This window comes from Equus asinus, chromosome 25, assembly GCF_041296235.1.
Source record: "Equus asinus isolate D_3611 breed Donkey chromosome 25, EquAss-T2T_v2, whole genome shotgun sequence".
In the NCBI taxonomy this organism is placed as follows: Eukaryota; Metazoa; Chordata; class Mammalia; order Perissodactyla; family Equidae; genus Equus; species Equus asinus.
In genome coordinates, this window is record NC_091814.1 from 22,380,771 (window position 1) to 22,391,652 (window position 10,882).

Below are 10,882 nucleotides of genomic sequence, written 5' to 3' on the forward strand. Positions count from 1 at the left end.
AATCCAGAGAAACAGCCTGATGTCCTACAGTCAAATATGCCTAGATCAAAATCTGAGTTACTACCTTTGTAGCCCTGGTCAATCTATCTAACCCCTCTGAGCCTCAGTTCCTTTGCCTGTATAATGGGACAGTGCACACCCTCATAAGACAAAAGTAAGGATTAAATAGGACAAAATATTGGAAAATACCTGGTACTTAGTTGGTGCCCAATAAATGTCCATCCCCTTTCCATTAAAACGGGCCTAGGTTAGATGATCTTGAAGGTCTTTCTACCCTACAAGCATGACTCTGAAAGCCTTCCTGGTTGTTGAGAAGGAAAGCATACATCTGGTAGAGATGAGGAAGTCAGGAACAGAGAGATGAGGGGAGGAGGAAGAAAGATGCTCAGAATGGTCCAGGAACATTCAGAGAGGTCATCTCTGCCAGCCCCTTGTTTCGCCTCTTCTGACCTTCTGGAATGGGAGAGAAAAGCGGGATTCTGGGTTTAAAATTCAGCCTGAAGCGTCTCAGTTGCCCAATCTGTATAGGGAAGGAGTAGGATTCTAACTCTGGCAGCTACCTATCCAAGGAGGGGAAGGGCGGTAATGGTGCAGGAATGATGCTGGACGACAGGGAGCAACCTCTCCCACTCCCACCGCCCTGAGCAGGGCCCTCCACCCTGACCCTATGCCCAACCCTCCGTGGAACCAACAGTCACCTCAGTCTCAAGTCTTACAGTTTTTTTATTGTGCTAACACTGCTGCCTCGGAGCTCAGCTCTCACACACAGAACAATTCAGTCCAGACCCCCACCCACCTGGCCCCCGGGGCCCTCTGCCTTGGCTGGGGACACCGGGCCTCCAGCCTCAAGCGCTCGCACACCTCCTCCTCCCTCCAGCTCCCAGGCTCTCGATGGCCTTTCTCTGCTTTCCCCCGCCCTCTCCCACTTCGGGGAAGGGGGCTCCGCCTCCCTACTCATTGCCCGAGGGAAATGCCTACAGTCCCCCAGCCGTCGAGCGGCCCGGGGCAGACGAGGTCAGCGCCGGCGCGAGAGCGTCCCCAGGTGCAGGCAGAGAGCCCCGCGCCCTCCTCCCGGCCGGGGCGCAGCCCGGCGCGCGGCGCGCTCACACAAAGAGGCCGTCCTTGCCCGGCAGCGGCGCCTGGGCGCAGTCGGCGGGCTCGGCGCTCTTGACCTTGACGTAGACTGGGGAGGGGCCCGCTTCGCAGGAGGCGGCGGCGGCGGCGGGGAGGGGCGCCAGGGCCACGTCCTCGGGGCCGCCGCAGGGCGGAGGCGCGTACTTGCGGCGCAGGGAGCGGCTGACGTTCTGCGTCGGGTACCCCAGGAGCTGGGTGACGCGGCTGCCGCGCCCGCTGGCTTTGTACCCCGGCGCCACGGCGTCCTCTCTGTGGAAAACAACAGGCGGGCGGGTGAGCGGGCTCCTCCGCGGCGGGGCGTGGGCACGGCCTGGGCAGAGCCGGGGGCTCTTGGCAACCTCTCGTCTCCCGCGCCTCCCTCCCTCCCTCAGCCTCGACCTACCCTCCTCTCTGCCTCTTCCTAGGCCGGCGACCCCGCAGTGGTCCCTGGGGCCACCATCCCCATCCTCTAGACAAGGCTTGTCCTCATGTGTCCGGACAGCCCACAGTAGGCAGCCCCATCTGGACGCCCTCGAGTCCCCTTCAGATGTTTTCGCAGAACCACCGGCTTTAACAGGGAGGGAACCTTGGAGATCCAGGAGCTGTTTTCCCTGTCCTTTCCTTAACTAACCTTGACCTCTCTCTCCCTCTTCTCCTCACCTCCTGCCCCTCAATCTTTTCCAACTTTTCCTCTATCCCTAGGGCACTGCAATCATTAGCACGACTAGTCTTGTTCTATTTTTATTTCTAGTTCGTTTCTGATATGTTATTAGCACTATTCTTATTATTAACTTTTCTTAAATAAGCACGTCCAGAGTTCTCACCGGCGCAATACAGGAGAAACGTGAAAAGCATACATGCCCTGCCCTCTAGGAGCTTACAGTCTAGACGAGACGGACAGACAGGTGCACGGACAGGAGGGAAGTGGCGGACAGGGGAGCAGAAGTGAAGATTGGACGTGGGAAGAGGGAGAGAGGAAAGCCATGCGATGATTGGCAGGTCGACATGCTGCGGTCCCAGCACTCGCCGGCGGTGGCGGACAGGGTTGGGGTGGGTGTCCCAGCCGGCCGGTGGTAGGCAAGGGTGAGGAGGGGCAGGGCGCCGGTCCCCTGCCGCACAGCAGCATGCAGCATGCATCAGGTTTTACCTGATCTCACTAGCCAAGTCGCCGCAGGCCCCTCCGCCGACCCCGCCGCCGCCGCCGCCGTTGCGGTAGCCGAAGGCATCGCGGGCGCCGCCAACCCCGGCGCCGCCGCAGCAGCAGCAGATGAGCCCCCAGATGCCCACCGACAGGCAGGCCAGTATGAGCAAAGAGCCCAGCACTGCGCCGATGATGATGCCTATGCGCCCGGTGTCTGTGGAGAGAAGTAAAGAGGAGTCAGCCTTTCTGCAGCGTGGCAGGTGCCTGGCTAACCAGGAGGTGCCAGGGCAGGGGCCTGTGGGGAAGAGGGAGAGGGATTCAGGGGGGTCTCAGGGACACCCAGTGAGGAGTATATGGGGAAATGCAAGTGAACCCCTTACGTTTGCATGTCTTTCCCAGGGCTTCCCAGCTACCCTAGGTGGAGACCTATGCCCTGAGGGCAATGGGAAGGCAGAGCCAGATGAGGCTCCAAAATACAGCCCAAGTTCCTCCCATCCAACCTTCCCAGCCATGGGACCTCCAGGGCGGCTGCACATACCTGAGACCTTCACCTCCACCACACACACGCTGTAGCCCACATGGTTGGCCACTGTGCACTGGTACAGCCCGTCATCCTTGTAGGAGATGTCGTTCAACACCAGGTCACCATTGCTCAGGCCTGCAACTGAAGGAGAACCAGGGGTCTCTAGTGAGGCTGAGGGGCCTGGTCTCTGAGAGCTCCACCCTAACCCAGGCCCCTGTGGGCTGTGTGTGGGTGGAACGAGGGAAGGTGTATACACACACAGGTCCACTCCACTCTCCAGGTGAGTCACCTTGCCCCTCCTGGAACAGAGGGGCAAAGAAGGGCCCCTCTGCCAGCAATAGGACAGAGACACCATTAGGTATCTTAGGGAAATATGTCCCCTCTCTGAGCCTTGGTCTCCTCATTTGTACAAAGAGGACAGGGTCAACCAGAGGAATTCTAAGGTGCCTTCCAGCTCTGATATTCTTCGACTGTGAGTACTAGCCAGCTTCCCTGGGTGCCAGCCACTTTACCCGCCTCATCCCATTTAATCCTCACGTGCCCCTGGAAGGCAAACATTATTATTCCCTTTTCGTATATGATGAAACCAAGGCACAGAGAAGTTAAGCCACTTGCCCAACCAAGTCTCACAGCCAATCAGTGGTCCAGCCAGCATTCAAGCCCAGCTCTGTCTGTCTTAGGCCATGCTCCTTCCAAATTAACCATACTGCTTTTGACTGACTCCCCCCTTTTGCCTCCTCTTCTTCCCTCAATAGCAGCTTCTGAAACAGGCTCAGAGGACTAGTCTCCTACAGGGCTTCTAAGTTTGACTTTGTACCACTGATGACCACGGAAGGCCCAGCAGTTCCCAGAGTCCTTACCTTCTGCTTCTCGCGCTCCCCTCTCCTGGGGCCCCCTCACCTTGATTCAGGTTGCTGTGGAAGGACTCCTGGTAAGAGAGCTCAGAGTGGAAGCTCTGCTGTGAATGGTAGGACCCAGCACGGTAGGGGCGGCTGTGCCCACTGATCTTGGCCCACTTGTAGGAGAGAGGCGGAGTGCCCCCATTGGCAAAGCATTTCAGCACCACGTCGTTGCCGTGTGTCAGGTGGCCCTCAGTCCAGCACACGGGCACCGCAGGCCGTGCTGCAGGAAAGCAAGCAGTTCTGAGCCAGGGCCCAGCCAAGAGGCAGAGCCAGGCTCAGGGTGGCCAAGCCTCCCTTGGCTCTGAAGTCTGGGGAAGAAGCTCCCAGAGGAGTCTAGCCATACCTTGGACGGTGACGATGACCTTCCGAGTGGCCATGGTGGTCTTCTTCACCCGGCACTCGTAGGTGGCTGTGTCGGATACCTGCAGGTTCATGAGGTTGATGGAGGCATCATACTGGCTGGGGTCTGAGGCTGCAAAGCGGACCCTCTGCTGCAGATGAGGGAGGTTGCCATGGTTGATCCTCTTGTCCTGGTAGCTAAGGAACTGAAGAAGAGAAGAAAACAGAGGTGGTGAGACAGGCAGAGCCGAGGAGGGCCATGTAGATTGGCTGCCTTGGGTTATTCACTGAACTTCTCAGACTCAGTTTTCTTGGCTGAAAAATGGGAATATGATGCCTGATCCACTGACCTCTTATAGATCGTGTGAGATCAGATGACATCAAGCACTTTGGAAAGTATAAAGTCAGGCTGAGAACTTCTCAAAGGCAGAGACCATGCCTCATCTTCCCTTTGGATTGAGCTGGGAGGAGGTGGATGAACTGGCTGGCTTGATTTGTGATTGCAAAGCTCTCATCCCTGTTGCCCCATTTCCTGAGAGACCTTGGGGGAGGTTCGAGGTCTTAGTTTCCTTGTCTGCCCTCCTTTTTCCCTCAGGGTGTGGGCTGCCGACAGGAAGACACCATGAAGTGTAGGGTAAGGGGAACCCTGTGCACAGCACTCACCACATTCTCCCGATGTGAAGGGTCTGAGTTGACCTGCATCCACTCAATGTCCAGCCCATTGGGACCATAGTCCTCAGGGTCCAGGATGTAGGGGCAGCCCAGTCTCACATTATCACCTTCCGCCAGGTACAGGATCTCCTGGCCATCCCCGTTGATCCGCACAGCAGACAGCAGTGCTACAGGCCAGGCAGAGCACGTGGGGTGAGGGGAGCAAAAATAGCTTGCGTGGTCAGCTTCAGCCCCTCCCTCCACCATTTTCTGTAGGTGGCAACCCAGGTCTCAGTAGGGGTTCCGTAGGGAGGAGGAGCTGCTCTGAGTATGTGGGTGTATGAATTGGTATATGCATGTCTATGCACGCTTGTGTAAGTATGTCTATATTCTGGTTTTGTGTAGGAATGCATCTGAATACTGTTTGCATATATACATAGCTGTTCTGTATGCTTGTATGTCTGCATGATTGTGTGTGCATGTATGAGTACGTACACATATGTACATTACGTGCTTATGAGTATTTGTGGCTGCTTATGTGTCCTGTAAGGATACTCATGCACGTGACCAGGCAGGGTGTCTGCTTATATATTTACATGATGGTACATGCGTGTGTGTGTGTGTGTGTAGGCACATGGACCACACTGAGTTTTTAAATGCTCTGATGGAAGAGCCTGACTCCTTAAAAGCTGCCTCTGTCTGGGCCAAGTGAGGTGCTCCTGTCTGGAGGCAGAAGAATGGACACCATGGCCTCTGGGGTCCCCTTCCAGCCCAAGGAGCAGAAGACAGTGTCTGTGTCTGTCTCTGTGTATGACAGTGTGTATCTGTGACTATATGCCTGTATGCCTGGCTGTGTAAGTGCTCTAAGTGATAGTGTGCCTGTGTGTGACAGTGGGCAGCTGTGACCAGGAAACTGGCTGTGTTCTTGTGTGATAGTGAATGATGGTGTGTGCCTCGGACTATGGCCACATGCATCTGTAGGGCAGTGTGAGCCTTGCATGCCGACATGTGACCTTGTGGACTTTGTGTCCTTCCCCTTGTGTGATTGTGCAGCTCGGGTACAGCTGCCCCCACCTTCTCGCTCCAGTTGGGGCCCCTCCCACTACTGCCAGCACTAGCTCCACTGAGTCAGCCCTTTGTGAGGAGCCAGGATCTGGCAACTCAGGGCTGAGCTCCTCTCCCTCCCTACCCTGACCCCAGGCAAGCAATAGCCCCAACCGGTTGGACCTAGAGAGGAATATGAAGGGGGGTGTGCCCAGGGCCCCAACCTTGGCAGGTAGGGCAGGCAGCACTCCATCTCCCAGTCTCCTGCAACCCTCTCTCCTCAGGCCCCTCACCCGGCCCAGCACACTCTCCTGAATTCTTTGTTGAGTCAGCAAGCAAGTCCCTTGGAGTCCCAGCCCCTAACCTCTGCTCTGCCCTTCTCTGGCTCTCTCCTGGGACCACCTTCCCACTTAGAGAACCTCTCACACACACAATTACACACTGTCACAGCCGAAGAAATCGACACCTAGACACACTGTTACAAGCCTTCCAAGTGCAGATGCATACCTATGCAGTCCCACCTTCCTATACACACAGACACTGTCAGATCCGTACAGACTCACATCTGCACCCAAACATATTAACGTTAATCCGGAAGACACGCCGACTACGCATACACGGAGTCCCCCATGTGCATTCCTTCAAGACCAGACACACCTGTAGAAGCTTAGTCTGGTTCTAGAGAGCCAGCAGGTGCCCTTTCAACACCCCCAAAACCTCAGGCATCACTTAATTGCTCCTCGGAACGGTGGCTGGGCCGGCAGCCATGACCAAATGCCTGCTAGACTCCAGGGTAACCCAGAGCAGGCAGGTTGGCTGCTGGGGCTCTAACGGGACCTGGTGATGCCTCCTCCAGCCCCAGGCCAAGAGAACAGCAGCTCATTCCTGAGATAAGGATCCTGATGCCATCTGCCGGATCCTAGGGCGGCACAAGGCAAGCCAGGCATGAGCCAGAACTCAGCAAAGAGCAGAGGCTCCACCCTGGGGAAGGGCTGCCAGAAGCAACCCACAACAAGAGGACTTTCCCCATACCCGGGGCCAGCCACGCAGCGGGGTAAGTATTCAAGGAAGGGGGCTTGGGAAGGAGGGACGGGCTGGAAGGAGAGGGCCTCCACCCTGCACTAGGCGGAGTGTCTTCCCTTGTCCCCAGCCAGGGAGCCTCACCCTAGCCTTTCAATCTCCCTAAAAGCTTTCTCAATGTCCTCCCAAGGGTTCCAGCCTTTCTGCACCCCTCACTCTCCCGGGGAGGCTGTTCCTGGTGCCTCACCTTGATTCCTCTTGCTGTGGCACTGAGGAAGTACTTCCAGGGAAGGTGAGAGAAGAGAGAGGCTGGAAAGAAGGAAGAAAGCCTGAGCGGGAGAGAGAGCTGAATGCGGAGACTTGGAGAGAGGGAGGGAAATCACAATGGGCTCTCCAGGAAGGAGGATGGTGGTGACTAATTGTCCTTCCACAAAAGTACAGGGCTGCACCCTCCAGGGAGGTGTCACTTCAGTAGTAGTGTCTACTCTGAGCTTGGAAATCCTTTGTGAGTATTCGAGCTGCTTGCAGAGTTCCTAACCCTCCTTCCGAAGGTGAGGGAGGGGAGAAAAGGTGGCCCCGTGAGAGGGTATTGGTGCATAAATGCACAAAGCCCACGACACACGCCACACACATGGAGATGTCCCAGGTCCCCATAGCATGGCTGGCACTTCCCGAGTGGGCTCTGGCCAGCCCAGCTCTCACCAGACAGAGAGGGTGTTGCAGACATCCTGCCGGAAATGCAATCATTCACACACGCACACACACTCATACAAAGCCTGAAAATGCTCCCTCCTTCTCAAGCTCCTCCCCGACCCCTCATCCTGAATCTAAACCCCAGGAGGGTCTCAGAGCCATTTCCAGCGATGCCCACATAGAATGGCCCTGGCCGAGAATTGCCCCAACCTGGGCAGGCAGCCATAATATCCCATCCTGAGCCCTGCCCTCAAAGTGTGCCCCAGTGGGGTGAGGGGCTCCTGGAGTTGCCGTCCCCACCCTCCTCAGGCCTCATCCTGGAGGGGGCACTACCCTGGAGTTCTCACAGCCCAGGGGCCTGGAGCAGAGTTCTCAGGCCTGGGCTCTCACTGGCCGGCTGGAAGCAGCCCATTCAGACTACACCAGCCCCGGTCTCTGCCCCCTCAAGGCAAACAGCTCCCTACCCTTAGCTCTGGCCTGAGAGTGGGGCGAGGGCCCTCCCGCTGGGAATAGCACACAGACTGACGAAAAGGGAGCTTTCTCAGGCTCCTCCTCAGCCCCCACCCAGCTTTGCTGCTCACCTGACCCTCTTACCCCACCCCCGGTTCCCAGAGGAGCTCACGCAAGCCCTGTGCTCCCATTCGCAGCATGTCCGTGCATGTGTGAGCCCCACAGGCTCTGGGTGATGATGAGGATCCATCAAAGACCTCTGCCCCATTGACATATGCCCCACACCTTTAGGCTGGGGCTTTCCTCGGGGGAGGGCTCCATGGCAATATCCAGACCCAGGTGGCAGTAGGGCAAGGGTGGAAGCACCCTGCCAGGGTATCTCAGACCACCCTCAAGGCTCCTCTATGAGCCCCTCACTGCCCTTTTCCCTGCCCATCTGGTGTCATGTGGGCATCCCTGCCAGCTGCCCAGCCCCATACCTGGGCTCAGGCACACGAGTAGAAGGTGGAATGCTCCTCGAACTCCCATGTCTCTAGGCTCGGTGTTTCCTCCGCCTGGGCTGGGTATCCCGGGGGCCGCTGGCGGTGGGCCAGTGGTGGTGTGTGGAGGGAGGGGGAGCTGAGGACCCAGACACTGCCCAGGGTGGCAGGAAGGTGCAATGAGTGCCCAGCTGGGGAGCAGCCAGAGTTATTTCTATGGGAGGGAGGGGGCCTGGTCCCCGCCTTGGGGAGGAGTCCCAGGAAACCTAATTAGCGGGGTGACAGAGTGGCCTACCCAGGCATTACCCAGCCCTTACCCAAGCTCTTCCCTATCCCGAGAGTGGCTCAGGGAGGCCAGTGGGACTTGTAATTAGGCATCTGTTAAATTTCCACTTCCTCCTGGCCACATCCTTGAGGTGACAACAGTCGCCCCATTTCACAGCGTCCACAGAGTTCCCCTCACCACTCATTTGTTGCCTCCTTCCCCAGGGGAAATGGAGAAGAGGAAGGAGAAGCCAGGCTTGGGATGGAAGGCTGGCCAGGCCTTGAAGGGTCAACAGTCACCCCAGGGCACAGGTGTCCAACACACCCTCCCAGTGCAGCCTCCAGCATTCCACATCCCCACGCCTTCACATATATATCCACGACTCTCCAGGGTCCCCACCCCCCGACCCCAGGTTGAGGCAGCAGGGAAGGGGGCACTGGGGCTGGAGGGGAGGCCCAGCCAGATGAAAGGGACCCAGGACTTCAAAGGGAGTCAGCCCTCCTGAGCTGAAAGAGGGAGGGAAGGGGTGTGTGAGGGAACATGGTCTTCCCCTGGCCGCCCCCTCTGGAGTTGTGCCCCAATCCATCCCTGATGCAAGGTCATCCCTGAGCATAGGGGAATCCCTGGAAGCTGGTGGCATTATGAGGGATCCAGCCCCTCACCTCCCACACAGAACTAAAACCAGTTCAGTGAGGCCTGAAGGAGAGGTCTCAGGGAGTGTGGACAGAGCGAGGTGAGCAGATGGGGTGGGTCAGGGGATGCTGGAGGGAATAGCACCAGGAGGGCCTGGAAGGGTTGTGCCTGTGTACGTGTGCACCCACTCACTGGGACATGCCCGTGCATCATGTCGAGAAGGGCTGAGCCCCTCTGTGTGGACTTGTTTTAGGGATCATTTGGTGTCTGTGCTTCTATGCACAGAAAAGGAGACCAAGGACCCTCATAACCGGGACTGCTCGTCAAGTGGCTAAGCCAGTACAGTTCTGGGAAGGTTGGAGCTGGGGTGGGGAGGGTCGTGGTGGGCAGAGAGAGAAAGTGGAGGGCCTGCGCTTGCTAGTGGGTCCAGGGGTTCCCAGAACAGGCCTTGAGCCTCCCTGGACTCCAGGACTGCCCCCACACACAGTGAATGGCCCCATTCAACAGCTCAACTCCCTCAGAGGAGTCAAGGGCCTTCCCCCATCCCTGACAGGGGGCACAGGAAGAGCAGTGAGGAAAGAGTCTTGGGGAGAGTTATGGGGCTCAGGGATGCTGAGCCCACCCCTCCAGGAAAAATAAGACAGAACAATAAGGAAGGACAAGGAGTCCACGCATCTCTGCATTCCAAACCCCTCGCCCTACTCTCCCAACAATAACAGGGCGCTCTGGCACCCACCAGATGTACACAATGAATATTTTCATTTCCTTGTTTATTTTGGGGGTTTACAGGATTGTCCTGCACACTCTGGAGAGCAGGGATCATTATCCCCACTTTATAGGGGGGAAACAGTGGCCTGGAGAAACAGGAGGAGTCAGCCCAGGTGATGCTACTGTGGCTTGACTAAGAGGGAGACACCCAGGCATTCTGACTTTCAATCCAGAGTGGTCCAAGAAAATAGCTTGGTGACCCTGTGGGTTACTAGACCCACCCGTGGGGAAGGTCAGGGATGGGTGGAGGGGAGAACGGATGGGACCAGGAAGAGGGAGACTGCAAAGAAAGTAGTGAGGTTGAGGGTCCATTAAACTGAAGGTGGGGTTCGAGTTAAATTGGGTCTGGATTTGGGCAAATGTTGGAGTTGGGGAGAAGGCTGGAGTTGGGGTTAAGATTGGGGTTGGTCAATTGGAATTATGAATGAGATTGAGGTCAGATTTGAGGTTGGGATGGGAATGAAGGTTGAGATTAGGGTTAGAATGACAGCTAGAACTGAGGCTAGGGTTCATGACTGGGATTCGGGTTATGGTAAACAGGGTTTTAGTTTCATATAGCTGTGCTTGGGAATGCAGTTAGAGCTAAACTGAAGGCTGGGTTGAGATTTATTTAGGATTCGGGTTACAGCTGGGTTAGAATTGAGTTTGGGACTCGAGTTAGAATAGGCTTGGGTTAGGGTTAGAACGTGGGTAAAGCTGTATAGGCAGGGGGATTCATGGGGATCAAAAATGAGGTTTTATTTATGATGTAGAAAGACTTCAGCCTGCATGCACTAAATCGAAGTTTGGCTAGAATTGCATCCCTTCACTCTGGGAGAATACCAATGGCACATGTAGATTGGGGTCCCAAGATTTGGGGGA

At 56.5% G+C, this 10,882-nt stretch overlaps 1 protein-coding gene across 1 annotated transcript; it reads right to left on the minus strand.

Moving 5' to 3' along the window:
- Nucleotides 1-705: 705 nt before the first annotated feature.
- VSIG8 (V-set and immunoglobulin domain containing 8) lies at nucleotides 706-8,557 on the minus strand. The gene is made up of 7 exons (XM_014848322.3): nucleotides 8,356-8,557; nucleotides 4,682-4,857; nucleotides 4,023-4,224; nucleotides 3,678-3,899; nucleotides 2,793-2,918; nucleotides 2,261-2,468; nucleotides 706-1,383 (listed from the first exon to the last, which is right to left on the minus strand). The coding sequence occupies exons 1-7, from the start codon at nucleotides 8,402-8,404 to the stop codon at nucleotides 1,104-1,106; spliced, it is 1,263 nt and encodes a 420-aa protein (XP_014703808.2). The 5' UTR covers nucleotides 8,405-8,557; the 3' UTR covers nucleotides 706-1,103.
- Between the last annotated feature and the right edge of the window lie 2,325 nt (nucleotides 8,558-10,882).